Genomic DNA, 22409 nt, shown 5'->3' on the forward strand with positions numbered 1-22409 from the left:
GTGCCAGGATTGGGGATGAACTTACTCTCCGTATCTCAACTTCAAAACAAGGGCTATGACGTTTTCTTCATTAAGGAGAAAGTATATGTCAAACACTCGAGTTGGAAAAAGAAGGCCCAGATTGGAATCAGAAGTAACAGGCTGTATAGATTACAGTGATAATCTCCAATGGCACTGATAGGCAACAATAGGGATAAAGATTTGAATGAACAATGGCATAGGAGGATGGGACACTTACACCATGTGGCTTTGAGAATTCTTGGGAAAACAGTATCAAGAGTTCCAGAATTAAGTGCTGAACGAGATGATGTATGCAGAGGGTGTGATCTAGGCAAGTATGCCAAAATAGCTTTTTCCAAAAGTAACAATAGGGCTCAAAGTGTTCTAGGATTGATACACTCAGATATTTGCGGACCTATGTCCACAAAAGCTCTTAGTGGTGCCGAATACTTCGTCACCTTCATCGATGACCATTCCAGGAAGACTTGGATCTACTTTCTAAAAACCAAGGATGAGGGTTTTGGTCAATTCAAAGAGTTCAAGGCTCTAGTAGAGAATCTGACAAGAAAGAAGATAAAAGTGTTGCACTCAGACAATGGTGGAGAGTACGTTGACAAGGACTTCACCGATTTTTGTGCTAGGGAAGGCATCAGAAGAGAGTGGACAACTCCCTACAATCCAGAGCATAATGGAGTAGTAGAAAGGAAAAACAGGACTATTGTGGAAGCAGCTAGGGCGATGTTGTATGATTAGGATATCCCCAAATTCCTGTGGGCAGAAGCATGCAACACGACAGTTTATGTCCAGAACATGACTCCACAAAGGGCATTAGGAAAAATCACTCCAGAAAGTGTCTTCACCGGGAAGACACTTGAAGTCAGTCATTTCAAGATATTTGGGAGTTTGGCATATTGCCGTATACTCAAAGAAAAGAGAAAGAAATTAGATCAAACTGTTGAGAAAGGATATCTTGTGGGATATAGCGAGAATGCTAAGGCATATAGAGTCTATCTTCCAGGGAGTAGGAAGGTAGTAGTTCAGCGGGATGTAAAGTTCATGGAGGACAGAGCTTTCAGGAAATCCCGAGAAATGCCTTCCGAGGAGCAGTCAAAAGACGATTCGTTGGTCCAACCACTTCGACCAACAGAAACTAGTACCAGCAGTTCTCCTAAAGGAAAAGCTTCAGAACAGGAGGAATCTCAGGAAGAGGAAGAGCTGATAGATGTAAAGTTCATGGAGGACAAAGCCTTCAGGAAATCCCGAGAAATGCCTTTCGAGACGCAGTCAAAAGATGATCCGTCGGCCAACCACTTCGACCAACAGAAACTAGTACTAGCAATTCTCCTAAAGGCAAAGCTTCAGAACAGGAGGAATCTCAGGAAGAGGAAGAGCTGATAGATGTACCCACTACCAGTGGAAGAATGAGCCGAGAACTCCGACAGATTCTATAGGATGCAAAGGACTTCATTGGTGCACCCAGGAATGATAAAAGGGAGCGAAGACAGCCAGACAAATACTAGGCCTTAGTAGCTTAGGTTGCGGAACCCTCTAGTTTTCAGGAGGCTATTCAACATCAAGTATGGGTAGATGCTATGGTGGAGGAATGCAGTTCTATAATGGTCAATGATGTCTGGGAAGTGGTACCTAGGCCTCAGAACAGATCAATTGTAGGTTCGAGATGGATCTACAAGGTCAAATATGCTGCAGACGACAGTGTGGAGAAATACAAAGCTAGGTTTGTGGCTAAGGGGTATGTTCAGAAGAAAGGGATAGACTACGAAGAAACCTTTGCCCCAGTAGCGAGGTATACTTCTATTAGAACTGTGATATCCCTTGCATCATAGATGGGGTGGGAGATTCACCAGATGGATGTCAAGACGTCGTTCTTAAACGGGGTGATAGAAGAAGTATACATTGAATAGCCAGAGGGTTTTGAGACACATGAGAAGGAGTCTCATGTATGCAGATTGAAGAAAGCCTTGTATGGGCTTAAACAGGCGTCGAGAGCATGGTACGGTCGAATTAATGGCTACTTGTAGAAGATGGGATTCGTCAAGAGTGACACAGATCCTAATCTCTACTATCTTGTCGTAGAGAATGAGCCTCTAATCTTGGTGTTATATGTGGATGATCTTTTCCTGACAGGATCATCCAGGCTCATCAAAGACTGCAAGAAGAACCTAGCCGCAGAATTCGACATGAAGGATTTGGGACAGATGCATTATTTCCTGGGGTTGGAAGTTTGGCAGCAGAAGGGTGAGATCTTCCTTGGACAAGGGAGATATGCTACAGAGATCTTGAAAAGATTCAAGATGCAAGACTATAGGCCTATGGCTACTCCAATGATCACCAACTGGAAGAAGATTAATGCATCAGAAGACAAAGACGTCGATCCCACCTTGTACTTATAGGGTCCCTGATGTAGCTAGTCAATACTAGGCCAAACATTTGTTACGCTGTCAACACCCTCAGTCAGTTAATGGTGGAACCCATGAGGGCACACTGGGAAGCAGCTAAACATGTTTTCAAATATATACAAGGAACAATCGAGCATGGACTTTTGTACACCCAAGGCAATGCCATCAGGCTGAGTGGGTTCACTGACGTAGATTGGGCTGGAAGTTCAGTAGATCGGAAAAGTACAACTTGGTATTGTTTCAACATTGGATTAGGAATGACCTCTTGGTGTAGTAGAAAACAAAAATTCGTGGCTCTGAGCTCGGTTGAAGTAGAATATATGGCAACTAGCACAACTTCATGCAAAGCCATATGGCTTAGGAGATTGCTTGTGAATCTATTCAGGAGAAGGATGGAAGCGACCAGGATTATGTGTGATAATCAGAGTTGCATCAATTTCTCTGAGAATCTAGTGTTTCATGATCGGTCAAAACACATTGATATCAGGTGTCACTTTGTTGGAGACTGTGTCCAACGAGGGGCAGTACAGTTGAGGTACACTCCAACAGGAGAACAGGTAGCAGACATCCTCACCAAGGCTCTAGGAAGAACAAAGTTTGTTTCTTTTAGGGAGAAGATGGGGATGGTGAAGAATCCATTTCAGTAGTAGAAACAGATAGTATCAGGAGTTGTAGTGCAACAGTTAGCAATGGCAGTGCTATGGGCAGCATGATGTAGCGTATTCAGAGGGAGTTGCAGTACAGATGTAGCAGTGACAGTTGCGGTGTCATGGGCAATAATAAAGGTTGCAGCAGTGCAATAGATGAGGAGCAGAGGATCGATGCCATGGATCAGTGTGGTGCTTCTATTGGCAAGCACTGTTAGAGCACATTCCTTGCTAAGAGGGAGTGTTGATTTTGGGTAGCATCGGATGTGCTCTAGATCCGAAATTTTGTGGAGGGGCTAGAATACATGAGATTTCCAAGAGCCAGAAATCATTTGGAGAAATTCCACTCGGATGAGGAGTTATTAAAATAATTAATATTTTTAATGGGTTCGTAAGTCTAAACTTAGGAAAATAATGAGAAGCTTCTAAGAGATGAGGATCAAGTCTGTTTTAATCCCAGCTGTTGATTAGAGACTTAATCTCGGTTGTTGATTCATCAACAGGAAAAGTATAAGAGAAGACTTGAGGATCATTTGGAGACACACCAGCAAATACTCAGTATCCCAAGGAAAATCGATTCTCAAAGAGAAGGAGATCGATTTCAGAGAGAGAGTTGCAGGGTGGAGGAAGAGGAGGGCATCAGCAGCAGTCAGTGACTGAGGAGGAGGTGACGCAGGGCTATCAGTAGACAGCGCAAAGGGAAGACGCAGTCCTCACGTAGAGGGAATCAGAGTGACGCAGAGGTGACACAGAAGTGGGAGAAGGGTCTCCAGGGTGTTAGAAAGTTTCCTGGAGAGGGATGAACTGTGCCTCAGGTGTTTTCTCTCAATAGTGTTTCAGTTTCTCTGTAAAATCATTCCTTGTAAAGCGATTGCTGCTGAAGATTAATAAAAACCCTCATCTGCTGCATCGGTTTCCCCACATTGGGTTTTTCTAGGGACAATTGTCCAAAACCAATTGTGTTGATGTGATTGGTTCTTGTGCTTGTATATCCCTGCCATTTTCTCTATGTAATTATGTGATAACTGTAGTAGAATTTGTTTTAATATTTATTGAAGGGATTTCGTAAATAACTTATTGTGAGAAATAAGTAGGTGAGATCAATTAGTTGCTGTAGTAGAATTTTGTTTTGGAAATTTTCACAAACTCTTCCTTCAGTAGTTTCACAAGACAAGATGAGATAATCCAAGACTCTTTGACCTAGACACAGACTTCCTCCAATCACTAGTTCAACCCTTCCTTCCACTTAAGATGATAACCTTCCAGCAGCAACTTCAACCTAGAACTCTGACCTTGCAGCAACAGAACTTCAACCTAGTAGTAGTAGTACTTCGACCTGGTAGCTGCAACAAAACTTTGACCTCTCTAGTAGCATAACTTTGACTTCTCCAGTGGCCGAACTTCGACCTCTCTAGCAACAAAACTTCAACCCTAGCAGTAACCTAGTAACGTCGCACGAGAGAGAGATAGCCCAAAAACTTCGATTTTGTCCTCATGCAATTCTCCTTCTCTAAGAACTACGCACTTTTTCTGCTCCTTGTGTATCGAACTTCTCAAGTAAGTGAGTAAATGGATTGAACTGCACTTATATAGCCTCTTCTGTGGGTCGAATTACCCTAATGTAGGCCAACATCATCAGGTAAGGGATGACTTGCTGTGGAGGTGACATGACTTATTTGATTCAATAATAATCCTTTTTTCATGATTCAAAAGCCCAAGAAGGGTCTCATAAAATGGACAATGATTCTATTGACTCCAGATAAAACCTATAAGTCCTCAATGGGGTTTTTGATCTAAAATATGATGGCCCAAGCATGAAACCCATGCTTTAATAAGTCATAATAATAATAATAAAATTTTATTTTTCTTTCTTTTGATAAATACATTTCATTATGACTCAAATACAATTACGAAGACCGAACCTAGTTACATTCTTCAACAAAACAGTGATTGTCTCAGAAATTGGACTACTTAGAAACTTCCCTCTCTTCCTTAGATAACTTCCCACGTGTGTGTCAGAGAGAAAAATGTGAGCGAGGAGTGAGTGTGAAAATGAGAAGTTCAAGTGTCTTTTTATAGTGATTTTAGGGTTTCCAAGAGGCACATCTCTTTGCGAATTAAATTAAATATTCTTTTTTCTAATTTAAAATTTATTTTTTCTTTCTTTTAACTTGTGTAGCTGGGAAATCCTCCTGCAACTACCCCAAAAAAATCAACACCAATATCATCAAAGTGCCAAACACTCTGTTGTAGAAGGGCAATTTTGCATCTGCAAGGTCATCATGCTCTCTAGAAGTGTAGTATGGCCTGGGCATCATGTGGAGCATGAGTGCAATAGTGTGCCCTCAAGGGCTCAGCTACTCTGTGCAAAACCAATTGGAAAAACTATCTCAAACCCAAGTGAAAAAAACCACTCATTAGAAACAATAAACATAAATGCATATAAATGGACCATACTTAACTTTTAAGGGCATAGTAATATTTCAAACTGGGATCTGTTGAAGAATGTAACTAGGTTTTGTCTTCATAATTGTATTGTATTTATCAAAAGAAGGAAAAAGAAATTATTATTATTATTGTTATGACTTATTAAAGCATGGGTTTCATGCTTGGGTCATCATGTTTTAGGGTAAAGTCCCCATTGGGGACATCTAGGATTTATTATGAGTCGTTGTCCATTTAAAGAGACCCTTCTTGGGTTTTGAATCATGTAAAAAGATTTATTATTGAGTCAAATAAGCTATTTGTCACCTCCACACCAAGTTGGCCTCAAGGAGATCAAGTCGGCCTCAAACAAGGTAATTCGACCTCACCAAAAGGGTATATATACAAGTAGTTCGAATTCATTTGGAGCACTCACTCTCACTCAAGTTTGATATCTAAGAAGAAGAGCAGAAAAAGTGCAAAGTTGCAGAAGGAGGAAAGTTGCTGGAAAAAAGAAGATCAAAGTTTTTGGGTTTGTCTCTCTCTCACTCGTGTCGATTTACTGGGATTCTTCTAGAAGGATGAAGATACTGCTTGATCGAAGTTGTTGCTGGGCTAACTACTGGGACTAAGTTGAAGTTTTGTTGCAACTACAAGTTGGTTCTGCTAGGTCGAATATATTGTTGGAAAGGTTATCATCTACAGAAGGAAGAAAAGGCTAACTTGGTGTGGAGGAACTCTGTTAGAGTCTTGGATTATCTCAGGAAGTTATTAAGGAAGAGTTGTTCACTGGGTTTTCCCCTAGATAGGGGTTTTTCCCTGGCTGTCCGCCTATATCTGGTGTCTGTGATCTTTGTGCTATTGTTTTGATAATTGCTTGATGAATTGAAGATAAAAGAGGAACATAAGAAAAACATAAGAATATCACAAGTAACTATCAACATAAAGAAAATCTTTTCTGCCTTTTTGATTTTCTAACAAGATCACCTTCAAATATCTATCTAGACCAAGTCTTGTAAAAGTGTTCCCTATCTTTTTAGAGGTGGTTAGGTAATCAACCCTATTAGGTGCTTTTAGCCCCTAATGGGAGGTCAAATTTACAAGGTTAACCCTTCAATTCATAGGTGTTAGCGAAAATAAATGGAAATGAAGGGGAATGACTTCATGGCTAAGTGCCATGGCCAAGGGACTTGATGATTGAGGTCCAAATCCTGAGTGTATAAATGTAATGTCCACATCCTGAGTGTATAAATGTAATGGAGGGAGCAATCGTGGAGGCATGAATTACCCCTTTCCTCGGCCTAGTTTTTCCACCCTTTAGTGCATCTTTTACTTGTTTTTGATAATGTTTTTATATGAAGTATAGCTCAAGGGTCCAAACTTGCTTTGTATGATATAACATTTATTTACCCTTTTAAGATGAGGGTGTTTCATGCTCATTAGGGTTGGGACATGCAAGGGTTCCTTATGATGAGATGGAGCATTAAGTGCTTAGGAATCAGGTGATGGATAACGAGGGGGTAAGAACTCATGCAAGACTTTTTCCCATGTGCTAGTTATGTCTTGGCCATCTTTTGCATTTTAACATTTCTTGTCTTTTTTTGTGGCCATCTTATGCTTTTATCATTCTTGTAGCTGCATTAATCTCTAGGGAAAAATTTTCCAGCCCTAATCAAGGATGTGGATGTATGAGTGCCAAATCCCAATGAAGCAATGACAGTTAACCCGAAGGATGGATGTGGTATCTAAGGAATGATGGAAAGTGTAAAATATGTAATGGTAATGGATACACTACTTGAATCCAAGTTTCCCAAGTAGTGCCCCACCTATAACCCTAAGGTCTTAGAGAGAGTCCCATTGGACTAGGGCTAAAGAGTAACCCCCCTTGGTAAGGTGAGAGGACAAGTGTATAGTCAAGATCAATTAATCATCCAAATCACCCCTTCACCCATGTTAGAATGCCCAAGACATTAAGTAAAAGAACTTTATTGCGAAATGGTTAAAGTACTTGTCGATTGGCAGCCCACCTTCTTTGAAGAGGAATGCTAAATGGTGAGAGGTGAATGATCCGTGCAAATGGTGGAGGAATGTGGCATATCATCATCACTGAGCAATGTGTAAGGCCGCTGGTTGGCTGGCTGTTTGAGATAGGAGAATAGTTTTCTCCTATAGGGTTACCCATTTTGGTGGGTAATAATGCTCTTGATTAAATGCTAGTTCCATGCCCTCATACAAGATAGAATCCAATGGAAATGTTTCAATCCCCCTAATCCTAAAATCTTACAAACTATTAAGTCCACTAGATTTTTGAGCAGGATCTAAATTTCTATTTTTTCCATATGAAATCCAACGAGGTTGGAGCCACTTTGAAACATACTGAAACAATTAATGGTGATGTTAAAATTTTAAGTAAAAGTTTGAAAATGAAAGATTAAGGAGAATGACATAGTATTAGTAGGGCCCTAGGGTTGAATATTAGGCTTCCCCAGTCATAAGTTATTGTTTTAAGAAAAATTGAAGGGAACATGTTGGAAATTCAATTGCAAGCATGAATTTTTGATCATGATAATTACTTGCGAAGATATTTATTGGTCCCTTTTATTTCTTTGTTATTCATCAAGCAATTATCAATTTAACAAGAGAAATAAAGATCACAGTGCACAAGATACAAAAGACACTAGAAGTTAGGCCAGAGGCCAGGGAAAAATCCACAAGGGGAAAACCCATCAATCCTTTCCTTATAGAATCTTTCATCAACAAGAGAATTCCAAGTCAAACAAACCAGTGATCCAAGTGCCAAGTCAGACCTCCAGAATCTACCATGTTTTGTCCATAAATTAGTCAACCAATCTACCACATGCCTATTCTTTTGTCCCACAAAGATAGAGTGCTTTAGGTAGCTCACATTCCACAAAGATAATGACCCTTCTTGCAACTCACATTTCACAGAGATAATGACCTTTCTGCAACTCACATTTCACAAAGATAATGACCTTTCTACAACTCACATTTCACAGAGATAATGTCTTTCATGTAGCTCACATTCTTAGATGAGTGCTATGGTCTTCTTCAAACTCGTCATTCATACTGATCTTCTATTAGACTTGTCTCAAACATGTCTTCTTGCTTAGAAATTTCGAATGTCTTGAAGAGTTCAGACCATAGAGATCACTTTGCTCTGAGGTAACTTGGACCTCACCACAAAGACTTATCACAGAACGAAAAAGTATTAAGCCTTCCAAAGGTGCTTGAATCATAGCTAACAAACTTCGAATTATGCTTCAACTTTATGCTAGGCCTTTGCAATATCTTTGAATGTTTAGTAATCATCTGATTTAAGATAGAGTAATATTTGCACCTTCAGCAGGTCACAATGTCAAACCTTGCACTACTTTGCTTTGTAGGCCTCATACTTATCTATATTACTGTAAGCGCTTTCATGAGAAACGAGTACTTCACCTTCAAGACTTGTCCTTGATTCTGTATAGTTCCTTTAATGGTTAAAGGGATATATCTTAGATATGTGTTTTAAAATTCCTCTGAATTGCTTTCAAAGTTACTCAAGCTCGACTCCCTAAATTTATCCTTTCAATAGTTCTTCTTCAGAAATTTCAAGAACAAAAATATATTCTTTTTACTTCAGCTACAATGAACATAAACGATAATCAATAATGAGCCCTAGTTTGAGATTGTTCCTTTGTCCCTTCGGCCTCTTGCGACCTAACAAAGTATCTGATTTTTTCGGCCTTCTGAGGTCATCTTGAGGCCTTCTCGGTCTTCTGCAACATTCTAAGGTCTCGGTACTGAGATAGGTTTTGAGACCTAGAGTTCTAGGGCTTCTACTTTCTTCTAAAATTTTCGTGCCAACACATTTTTGACCTTTCTTATTGATCTAGAACATGACTACTCTCATATCCCATCTCTGAAACCATGTTGGAAATTCAATTGCAAGCATGAATTTATGATCATGATAATTACTTGTGAAGATATTTATTGTTCCCTTTCAGTTCTTTTTTGTTATCTAAGTTGCATGAGACAAGGAAATGGGTATGAGTCTCTGAAACGAGTACGGATATGAAATGTGACCCCCCAAATTTTGGAAATGGGGAAACACGATATATATATATATATTAGGACATTTAAGAAATGTTATGTGCAATCATAAATCATACATGATACATTATTACATTATGATTACATTGTCTAATGTCATTGCATAAACTATAAGTATATAAATTATACACGATGATAAAACATTCATCACATTTACTCATGAAAGTAGTAGAATCCAAAAAAACCTTGTTAAATTCCCCACTCTAAATCTGCTTGTGAAATCTCTTTTGCTTGTTGTTGAAATCTCCTTTGCTCATTGTTGAAATCGCCCTAGCTGAAACCACTACTCTCTTTCTCTTTTCTCCTCTCTAAAATCATCCCTTTCCAAGTGAAATGACTTGATCAATTAGTGTGATGAGGGAATGAGGTGAGAGCCTTTTTATAACTTGCGAGAGAGATCTAGAAACATCCACAAAATAGTTTAATCACAAGATAAAAAAGTTGAAAGAGAAAAAGAAAAAAAAATTGAAAAAAAAATGTTTTTTGGAGCGGAAACATGCCCATACGGGCCTGAAATGCATTTCAGGCCATATGGGCCGCGTTTTTGCCTCGAGAAACATGCCTGTATGGCCTGAAATGCATTTTAGGCCCGTATAGAACACGCTTCAGCATTTCAAGCCTGAAACTGAGACAAAACACCCCCTTGGCTCATGTTTCGTGCAACATAGTTTGTTATTCCTCAAGAAATTATCAATTTAACAAGAGAAATAAAGATCACAGTGCACAAGACACAAAAGACACCAGAGGTTAGGCCAGAGGCCAGGGGAAAACCCAGAGGGGGAAAACCCATCAATCCTTTCCTTATAGAATCTTTCATCAACAAGAGAAATCCAAGTCAAAATAACTAGTGATTCAAGTACCAAGTCAGCCCTCCAGAGTCTGCCATGTTTTGTCCATAAAATAGTCAACCAATCTGCCACAGGCCTGTCCTTTTGTCCCACAGAGATAGAGTGCTTTAGGTAGCTCACATTCCACAGAGATAATGACTCCTCCTGCAACTTGCATTTCACAAAGATAATGACCTTTCTGTAACTTGCATTTCACAGAGATAATGACCTCTCTACAACTCACATTTCATAGAGATATTGTCTATCTCGTAGCTCACATTCTTCAGGGATAATGGTCCTCTTGTAGTTCGCCTTCTTACAAAAACGTAGTGCCTTAGTAAGCTTGTGTACCACAGAAAGATATGCCTCAGACATTTGAATTTTCGTCCACAAATGAGCATTGAATTTCTTGCCAAATGGTGGAGTATAGATGCCAATATATACTTGTTCGTTTGTGCGAAGGGACACGCCATTTGGGTAGGCTGACTTGGAAAATTGAAGGGACAAATGACATTGTCAAAAATTCAAATTTTCTTCTTTTACAAAGGTCACGAAGAACATGCCCTTTTACTTTTTACCAAAATAAAGCATGAAGAACATTCTAGAAAATAATAAATTTTATTCTTTTGTTTTTACATAAAATACATATTGATACAATGACAATTATGAAGATCGAACCTAGTTACAACTCCAACAGGGCACCCATATATCCTCTTTTAGAGAGGGGATGCCTAGAAGCCCCTCTTTTTGAGAATGCCCATAGACAACCCTTTGGGAAACATGTTTATCACATTTGGGAAACATTCCCCCCCACATTTCCTCGTGTTTCCTCAAAATGGGGATGTAGGGAAACATTGCCTGAGGCATTCACCTACCAAAGAGCATGGAAAATGTCAGGAGTGCCACCCATCCTTGGGGGACGTGTTCCCATGAAATCTTGCCTAATATGCCTAGTTTGAAAATTTCTTGCAATATACAAAAACTTAAAGTCATTTTGCTTAGATGTTTTATCTACTATTATATTTCATAATTTTGTTGGTATTTCACGTAATAAACATTGTTTTCATTGGTGCACAACATCACTGAATACATGAAACTCAAGAGTCAAGGACTAATGAACGATTTATGTATATGATTATATTAATAGTTTGTCAGATAAAGAAAGTTTCTTTCAATAGGAATAAGTATTGCAGTCCAAGATGGATGAGAGATTTGTTGAGAATGGTGTAGGGTTCATCTTTGGCAACAACCTACATCATATTGTAATCATTAATGTATGTATTGCTAGGATTGGCCAAGGCTGACTTATTCAACATTAATTTATAGTATTTTTAGGTTTGGTTAAGGTTGACCTAGTCAATGTGGGTCCATAGCCATAGCTGGGTAGAACATTCAACTCAATTTTTATTTCACACATATTGTGACCAATGTTGAAAATATCGGTATCGGCAAAATATCGACGAGGCTCTTGAAAACATCTTATCAGTAATATCAGTGAAATATCAACAAACATTAAAAATGCATATATTCATTTTTTTTCATATTTTTAAACATATAAAGAAATAACAACATGAAATAAACACATTGGCACATAAATATGAAGAGGCTCTTGAAAACATCTTATCAGCAATATCAGTGAAATATCAACAAACATTAAAAATGCATATATTCATTTTTTTTCATATTTTTAAACATATAAAGAAATAACAACATGAAATAAACACATTGGCACATAAATATGAAGAAAGCACTGATATATATGATGTAGTAGACATAAAATAAAAATGATACATCAAAGGTGATACCAATTCCTGCTGATCCCTAATAATTGTCCAATCAAGGACTCAAATGTGGAGAACCATTACAAAATAACATCACATATATAAAAATATCTCATCATCATGAGTTATATGTAGCAAAACAAATAAAACTAGCAGCTAGCTATCTGAGATTAGTGCCTTCTCCCCCTTTTACGAGAAAACATGAGGGATTGTTTTCCAGTCCTGCCCCAAGCAGTAGAAGGCCCTGACCTTGCACCTAATGTCAAATAATGACTGTTGGGTATGGAGTTGTGCTCTCCTATATTTATAGCAGATGGTGCTGATGTTGATGCTCCCACAGTCTCCTCCTCCTCCTCTTGTTGCTCCTCCCCCGAGTCCTCCTCCTCTTGCTGCCCTTGTTTTAATGGTTCCTCTGGCTCTAACCATGCAGGTGACTCCTCCAATATGGGCACCTCAAACTCCACCCTCCACTGAGACAATACATCAATATTGTCTAAGGAAATGGCATTTGGATCCATTGGTTTCTCTATTTGTTTCACTCGAAGTCAGAGATTGTAATGCACATACACTAAATCATTGAGGCGTGAGAACTCCAACCTGTAAGAGTGTCAAAAAAACTAATGAGTCTTGACTCTTGACACTTGAGGGTCATAAATTAAAATTACAATAAATGTAATTGCTCAATTGAAGGCTGAAGCTCAAAGTTATACCTGTTGTGCTTTTTTGAGTGTATTTTCTCAAATACACTCCAATTGCGCTCACACCCTGAAGAGCTACATGTTTGACTTGGGATTCTTATGGCCAATTTTTGCAAATTTGGTGCCCTTGCACCATAGCTTCACCACCAAATATCTACAACAAAATAAATAAATAAAAAACTTAAAACATAATTAAACTTTCAAATAAAAGTTACATAATTGAATTTTAAAAGGCTAGAATTATAAATAAGTAAAATTCTAAATTGAAAATTCTAATGAGTCATGACTTGTCACTGACGTGGCATGAAGAGGGTCCTTTCACTAATAGCATCATAAAAGCCAAATAGGCCAACACAATCCCGATAAAACTGTATCTTGTTGGCTTAATGGGGCCTAACCCAGGTTTAGTCGTGAGTTAGCCAAACAAATCCCTAAACTAAAGGGCCTTTCGGCAACAGTCCGCGAAGCATAGACTGAGGTCTCACTCGAGGTAGTATGGGAGGGTGCTAGAACCAAGTTTCTGCACCCTTGGGATGTCTTGATGGGTCTTGGAAGGCTCGCGATCCCACTCTATGTGCTGCGCTACTTCCGCGCAATTGTCTGTCCAGTGCAACTACCTTCGCGCAACTTAAGTGAAGAGCGCAAATGTTCTTTACCCTTTACTGTGCTTATTATTATTATAGATCTTGAATTAAATTAAGTGGGCCTAATACTTTCATTTACCATTCAACATAAATAGACATGTGCGCAACCATAAACTGTAAACAGATGCATAAACATAAATATAGAAACAGATATGCGATGTTCCGAAACCAAATTATCTTTGTTAATGCTTTTTCCAGTTACAATCCACTTCCTACCCTGCACACACAGCTGTAGGGGTCCACGCACACAGCTGCGGACTCTACTAGGCCTCCGTGCACATAGCTGTGGAGCCTCTATCTACTCTACTACCCCAGACACGGACTTACAGACTCAAAGCCAATATCCCATTCAAAAACCCATATCACTTGAGAGCAAGACTAAAAACTACTTTCTACCCTTAGAGCCTCGCTCTATTTATACATTCCCATGGTTCGCGAACCATGTGGACCATGGGTAGGCTAACATATTCTATATTAAATTACAATATTTTAGGGCAGACTACCCTAGACTCTTGTGCTCCGTGCCCGCATTTTGCGGGGTATTACATTACTTTTGACCAAAATTCGGGCTACAAGCCCCAAAAGTCCGCGATGGGGGGATCTGCTGCACAACATATCTCGTGATTGATTTTTGCTACGAAGCTCAGGATCAGATACCATCTTATGAATACAAGAATGGAGCCCTTCCATCACCACACCATCACAATCAAATCTACATTTGTATGAAAATGCGGGGTTAAGGAAGAGTGTTGTTGCATAAATGGGTCGATGAAGCATCCCTATCCACTGACTATCAATCGCATCCCATAACATCATCTGTCTATCAAGCTCAGCAGAACCCTTGTCTGCATAATAAATACGAATGGCCTCCTTGGCCCTATCCATGGCCTCATACAAATAAGCCATTGCAGGCTTGTCCCCATCTACCAATATCATAACCTTTACTATAGGTTGACTAACTAAACAAACTTCTTCTACTCCCTGCCAAAATGTGTCAGTGTACACCATTTTTGCAATGGCTCTCCCATCCTGTCTCTTGTTGTATCTACAATCACGCCTCGTATCAGAAACAAACATTTGCTTCAACTCAAATTGGCATCAAAGCAAAGACTGAAGAGTAATAAAGTTAGTGGCAAAACGTGTGATTGCAGGATGCCGCAACTCCTTGTTTCTAGTGTATCTCCTCATGAGGCTAAGAACAAAAGCATGGTTATATATAAACTTGGGGATGCTCCTAGCCATATCAATCACCTCCTTGATGAAGGAGAGTTTCCCCATATCCTCAAGCAGCAAATCGATACAATGTGTTGCACATGGAGTCCAAAACAATGTGCGATGCTTCTCCATAAGCATCTCGCCGACAGACACCTAATTAGCTAGATTATCTGCTATGACTTGCACCACTTTTTGCACACCAATCTCTCGGATGAACCCATTTAACAACTCACATATCAATGCTGCATCTTTTATATGTGCTGATGCATTGAATGATTTAATAAACATGGTACCTTGAGGACAATGTACCGAAAAATTTAGAAGGGTCCTACCCTTCCTATCTATCCAACCGTCAGACATCACTGTGCATCCAAACACCTCCCGTGTTTGTTTCAACTCCACCAATATAGAGTTGATGTCCTACTTTTCTCCCTGAAGGATTGGTCCCTGCAACTCCTCATATGTAGCACTTTTGTACCCTGGGCCCACAGCAACAATAGAATCACACATTGGCTACCAAAATGTATTGGTTTTGGTGATGTTGAGAGGTAAGTCACTCCAGAAAAGACCCGTCCCCATAACTCTATCTGCTTCTTGCTTCTCCTTTTTTTTAACAGCTGATTTTATGGAAGGTTGTGCTCCATGTCTTGTTCGTGGAACAAAAAATGATGACCTCCCATTCTCAGTAACATTAGCACTAGCAGGTGATGTTGTGGAGCCCCTCCCACTACCCTCAGCCTCAAAATTGGAAGAAGATATAAGATCTACCTACATGTTCAACCTTGTTTCTTTCTACCTCTTCCTTCTTTCTGTATTTTTCATCAATTGCTTCAAGAGCCTTTTGTATAAGATATGCAACTAGATTCCTTACAAATCCCAACATCATGGTCAGGGAGTCTAGCCAGATGGTATTTCAATCGCGTAACCCCTCCTGTTATCTTGTCCCCACACAATTTGCATGTTAGATATGCCCGATTTGTCCCACCATCAGGTTTCGCATACTCCCAAAATGGGTCCAAGGCTTTTGGCATATTTGTAGTGAATTAATACAAACCTAGGGAACCAAAAAACAAAAAATTGGCATTAAACTCCCATACACGAAAAATAACCACGTCATTTTAAAAAATATTTTTTTACTACACTATTTGCAATGAAAAATGGCAATAAGAGGGTGCATAAAAAAGTAAAAAAATAATGAAACTTGTTGTCCAAATATGGAGAAAAGTTAGAACCCTTGCATTGGCTCATGGGCATGAAAATCATATCAAATGGAAAAAAAAACAAAGAAGAAAAATGTTGGTAGGCAAAGAGGCAAGCAAGCATAACCCTAAATCTATGAAAAAACCATTAACATAGGGGTTTTTAAGAACATCCCTGTTAATGGAAGAAATAAAGTTTGTCTCACTATAATGGTTGTTTGATCCTCAATCCCTCATTGAAAAGCACCAAAAATCTCTTCCCCTTCCTTCTCCAAGACTAAGAAAGCAAAATGAGCAAATAAAATTCAAAAAATCGCTTTTGTAGCCACGGCCCATCTTTCCTGGCGATAAATTAGGTCGTCGTGCGATATTTTGCCGAGATATGGGCGATATTTCGGAAATATTGCGATATTTTCTTGGCGATATCTTGTTCTGCCAAAAATATTGCAATATTTCTGAATATCGCTGATATCTCGGCGATATTATCAACACTAATTGTGACCATTCTTTTGTTCTTGACAAACTGATTAGTGTATTGACACCTTAAAGTCATCGGGTCATTTCCCTCTTTCTAGGGCAGTTCTCTTGGATTATTTTTCTCTCTCTAGTATTGTGCCTTTCTGAGTGTGCTAGTGCTGTTTTTCCTTTCTCTTTATTGCAGGATTAGGGTTTGCTGGTTGGTTCCATTTGATAGTCTCTTTCTTGTGAATCTCAACAATATTTGCTTACAAGAAGAAGGAGAATTTATGTTGTTAAGATGTTCTCCACTTTATTATCCATGATTTTGAAACAATTTTCATTTTGTCCTTGGAACAACATTAATCAGCAGTATTTTCAAGGAGACAATTAATCCCCCTGAGTAAACCACAGAAATAGTGGTTTTAAATAATTGTCAGGGCTGAGAAAAGCACTTTTAAGGGAAAGATGATTCATTTTGGTCCATTTGTTCTGCTGTTTTTGATTTTGGGAGAGGAAAAACTTCTGGCATGATTCAAGGGAAAAGGTTTGGCCTTTAATTGTGTCTTCAAATATTTTTTGGATTTAGTTTATATTTAAATTCAAATGAAAAAAGCCCATGGGCATAGAACAGACGGTAATGGGGTGTACTGTTAAGTCATTCCATGATGTGAAGGTCACCGGTTCAAAACTCTATGGGTAAAAATCCAGCCATGTTAAGGGCTGGTGTGGCCCAGGCCGAGTGCTATCCCCTGGTGATTTTGATGGCTTAGATGCATCCGGGTCACAATGTTTCAAGCCAAAGGTTAAGCCTGCAGTCATGTCAGGACTCAGACAACTTGACAAAATAAAAATTCAAATGAGAAAATAAAATATTTTGCATGTTTAAATGCTTTCCAATTAATTCCGATTTTACCATTTAATGATCCCCAGCAATTAATCTCTATTCTGATTTTTTGAACACTGGTTAGGACATTAATCTGAGCTGGTTCCTTGGTTTATTCTCGAAGGATGGTTTTCACATGTTAATCCTTGGTTTTTTAGTTACAAATATGGAAGATGCTTTTTTTGACATGCAAAATGGTTGTCTTGTAGCTACACGTATCCCAAGTGACATCTAGATATATTTGTCAAGTGGTTACTATAGTACATTCTGGTTAACAAAGGGCTGTTTTAACATGATAGTCCCTAGTTTTGTAGTTTTAAGTATCATTTTCACATTCAAATCTCCTTTCCGGTTTGATGTGTATTTTGAAGTTGGATCTCTGGTTTAACATTCTGTTCATCTTTATTGTCGTACAGAATTGAAGAACATGAGGATTAACCCAGTCTTTATTACCATCGATCCCTTGCGTGATACTCCTTCACAATTGCGTGCATATCTCAAAGGTTGGTTTGGTTATAACATTTCTTTCACCACTGTGTATGAAAAAAGCAGAATATTTGAGTGAAAGCATCTATTAGAATTAGCCTAATTTCACTGACTGCTGTGTTTCTATCGGTTTCAGAGACTGATGTTTGTCGTGCACCACACATTTTGCAGAATTTCATGCAAAAATAATGGGGTTGACTGGACCTGTAAATGCAGTAAGGCAGGTAGCCCAATTGTACCGTGTTTATTTCAAAAAAACTGATGAAGAAGGATCGGATTACCTTATTGACTGTTCACATAATATGTGAGTTAATCAGTATCACCATCTTTGTTAAAATGGTATATGCTGTATTGTGAAATATTGTCATGCATTATCCCAATCGGAAAATGTTTGATGGGGTGTCATTTTTAGAGTCAAAGTGGAAATGTTCATCTCTTTTCAATTTAGATTGCTGCTTCACTTCGGGGGGATACCTTATCAACCTTTTCTGCTTGTCTCCTTAACAATTGCTACTTACATTCTAGCTTGAAAAATAGAAAGATCCGTGAAGTGGTTTGGAATTGAGAGAGACAATTTTCAACTGCAGAATTACTTGTTTTTCTTACTCAAACTGGATTGACACAATATACAGGTACTTGAAGGATCCTAACATGGAATTTGTGAGAATGTTTGGGCTGGAGTATAATGCAGAGCAATTGACTGATGCTATAGCTTATGAAATTAAGAAATACTCTAAATTGGATTGACAGAATATACGGGTACTTCATGGATCCTAACATGGAATTGATTGATGCTATGGCTTATGAAGTCAAGAAACACTCTAAATCATTGTAAAACCATCTGGTTCAAAAATATAGGTTTTGGTCCAATTCAGAGTGAGGGTATCTGAATGCCACTTTTAATACTGAGAGGCCTTCAGACTCATATTCGGAAGATGACAGCTTGTGCGTTCTTATCTGCCCAATGCAAAGGTTGTAGGAGTTGAGACGTGGATATTATGATTTTGAATATGAAAAATACCACAATAACGGTGGTAATAGGTTCAAGAAATCCCTTCCCTACATGGGATATGCATTTATTTTAAAATGTTGTGACCTGAATTTTTTAAACCCATTTTGAATATTCAACCATTATAAATTCAGATGATATATACATTGTTTACAACCAATGTAGCTTATTAATCAATAATATCCTGGACCAGTTGCGTATTTCACTGTTGACTAATAAAATATTTCAATGGTTGATTTTGGCTCCCAAGTATTAACTAGTGATAGCTAAACTAAGTTCGCTCCGGTTAACCATGTCATGATTGCATGCAATTGGTCGTTGGTGTAGGAATTTTTTTATGTTTAATAGGAAGAAACCAAACCTATAATAGTAATGACATAACCACAGGTAGAACATGGCACCTCTCTAACGTAAATCGTACTCAAATCTCCCAACAGATCAAAATTTTTGATAATTGCATTTGGGTACGAGAAGTTTTGCCCATAAACTGTTTGACACATGCAAAATTTTCACTGCCATATGACGCACGTGAGTATTCTTTCTTTGAAAGGAACTTATATTAATGTCTATAAACGTTGGAAGAATGTTGAATTGTATTTTGAAATGCGCAAGTTGTAGCACCTCAAGGGAGTTCCTAAGGCATCTATGAAATACATATTATAAGATAAAGGCTATAAACTAGTTAATCCAACATATAAAATAAGGAAAGCCAACACACTACAGTTGTGAGATAGGGGTAAAAGATTCCATCCAAATACTAGGTGATGCACACATGGTTAAGCCTTCTTCCTTAAAGGCAAACTAATGTAAACGAATGTGCATGTATTGTTTCTTGATGATACTCTTTTGAGGTACATTCACGCAAGCACCGTGGGATAAATTGAGTATTTTGAGGGAGTTCGGAAGACTTCTAGGTCTGGCTGGGTATAACTCACGGTTTTGTTGTAATTGACGTGGAGCTTCCTAGGTCTGTCTGGGTATAACTCACGGTTTTGTTGTAATTGACGTGGAGCTTCCTAACCAAGCTAGAATTTCAGTACCTAATAAGTATGTAGGTAATTTTGACTATCAAATCTCTAACTAAATTCAACACAATCGAGCTTTTTCTGTGTTATGACACTATTAAATTTTTATATTATTTCATTCCAAATAAAAATCCCATATTGAAGTTCTAAAATGATAAAATAATTTTCAAATTATGTTTAAAAAATAAATAAAAATAGATTGAAACCATATTAAGGTCGTAAATTGATTCTCAGTTTAATATCTCATTTCACCTCATTGTTATCTTATTATTGTTGTGATTGGATGATATGTAGAGGTTAAAGAAAGATGCAGTGGTCAATTAGGATTGAAAGATCTAAAATGATAAAATAATTTTTAAGTTATGATTAAAAAAAATAATAATAATAAAATGAAACCATATCAATCTTGTAACTTGATTATCAGTTTAGTATCTCATTTCACCTCATTGTTATTTTATTATTGTTGTGATTGGATGATATGTAGAGATCAAAAAAGATGTAGTTATTTCTTCTTCCCTTTCTCAGGGTCAATTAGGACCTTTATAGAGAAATTTGCTTAGTGATATTATCGATATTTTACACAAATATGAATATTGAAAGTATCATTGATCATTAACAACTTTAAAAGGTGACGTGCTCATCTATTAGTGATTTTAAGTTTGAGCATGCAAAATTCAAGTCTTTAGTCAAATTTAACACAATAACAACTTACTTTAAAAGGTGACGTGCTCATCTATTAGTGATTTTAAGTTTTAGCATGCAAAATTCAAGTCTCTAGTCAAATTTAACACAATCTAACGTCTCTTATATGTATTAAGATATTGATCTTTTATCCATTTCATTTTAGTTAAAAATATCATTATTAAAGGCTGCAATGATAAAATGGATTTTAAGTTTATTTTAGAATTACACAATAAAATAAAAATAAAAGCATATTAACAAAATAAAATAAAAATAAAGCCTATTAAGATTATAATTTAATGCCTAGTTTGGTATCTCATTTCACCTCATTGTCATATTATTGTTGTGATTGAATGATATGTAGAGGTTAAGGAAGATGCACCTCCCTTTCATATTGTCAATTAGGACTTTCTGATGGAGCATTTTGCTTAGTGATATGACCTGGTTTTATACACATGAATAATGAGAATGCCATTGAACATCACAAATTGCAATTTTAGGGTGAAATGTTCATTTATTAGTGATTTTTATTGAGTATGCAAATTTAGATGTCAAATTGTATAATGTTATTGCTTAAGGGAGGATGAATAGGTGTTAATGGAAAACTTCAATGTTTGATCATCACCTTTGATCTAAATTTTTAAATTACACAACAAAAACGGTTATAAAATGATAATTATAAAAATTAAATTGTCACTTGCGTGTATGGATAACTTTTCGGATTTAGTAAGGGGATTTTAAGAAAGTTGAGAAACAAGGACAAAAAAGGATGTTGAAAGATGATTGGGAGTTAGATATAGGTAGAGGGGATTCATGCTCTTGCTTCATAAAATTGATCATTCCTCTAAGAGACCACCATGCATAGTTGAATAACCCAATCTTTGAAGGCTATATGCCATATTATATTAATACACATTTATAGGTTTTCCTTGTATTTTTGTGCATGGTTTTTATCAAACTTTATGGTGAATATGTGTATTGGATGAAAACTTTAATTAGAGGTAGAGCCATGCTAGATCTTAAGTTTTGTAGGAGGGATGCACCTTGATCTCTAAACTATTGTGGATATTTTATCTGGATTATTTATCATAATAGGCTTACCAATATTTCAAAATATCTTATTATGTAGTGTGTTACTTTAGATTCAAATTTAATATTGTAGCTTAGTACACAAAATATTGAAATAAATTGAAATTGAAATGAAAGAAGCTAAGTAGATAACACACCATCTATACAATGATCAAAAGATGTACCTTGTGTTGAAAATTGGCAGTGATGGGATGAATTTCCTTGAATAAATTTTCATTTCTGACTTTTCTAAAGTGACTTTCTAAAAATAGACAATCATGTCTATCTTTGCAACCATGACTTTTCAAAAATACTAAGTCACTTTCAATCAATTCATAATCACATATATATATGTTGGAAAATCATTTCACTTGTCTTTAATCAATCTCAATTGTTTAATTTTTAACTTAATCATCATCATCATTATTATTATTATCCTCTTTATGATATTATTATATTATTATTAAAAATAAATTCAAGTCTCTCAATCATGTCACATGTAACTCCCCTCAATTAATGCATATGTTACTCTCTTTTGCTCTCCCTCTCTCTCTTAATGGTTTCATTCCTCTCTCTTTAATGCTTTTACGCACCTCTTACACTCACACATTTTAATGACTCATCATAAAAAGATTACTCTGACACCTCTTTAATGCATAAGTTACACTTCTCTCCTAAATTCATAAGTTACCCTCCTCTCTTTTACGACATAAGTTGCACTCCTGTTTTGGCATACGTAAATCTTCAAGGAACAAGGGTTATTCGCTCATGAATTCGACCTCCTTGTTCTTCCTATATATTTGTGCCTCTCATCATCACTTGATACACTTGTG

General features: G+C 37.4%; 1 protein-coding gene across 1 annotated transcript in view; it reads left to right on the forward strand.

Moving 5' to 3' along the window:
• LOC149166906 (protein HCC2-like) overlaps window positions 1-18944 on the forward strand; it is a 390521-nt gene extending 371577 nt beyond the window's left edge. Inside the window, exons 5-7 of the mRNA XM_089432819.1 lie at window positions 17724-17810; window positions 17965-18097; window positions 18426-18944. Coding sequence (XP_089288945.1) covers window positions 17724-17810; window positions 17965-18097; window positions 18426-18540 — 335 coding nt within the window. The 3' untranslated portion in view covers window positions 18541-18944. The remainder of the gene's footprint in view (window positions 1-17723; window positions 17811-17964; window positions 18098-18425) is intronic.
• The last annotated feature ends 3465 nt before the right edge of the window (window positions 18945-22409 follow it).

This window comes from Pinus tabuliformis, chromosome 5_1, assembly GCF_031772625.1.
Source record: "Pinus tabuliformis cultivar Carrire ecotype Pingquan chromosome 5_1, CPIR1, whole genome shotgun sequence".
Taxonomy (NCBI): Eukaryota; Viridiplantae; Streptophyta; class Pinopsida; order Pinales; family Pinaceae; genus Pinus; species Pinus tabuliformis.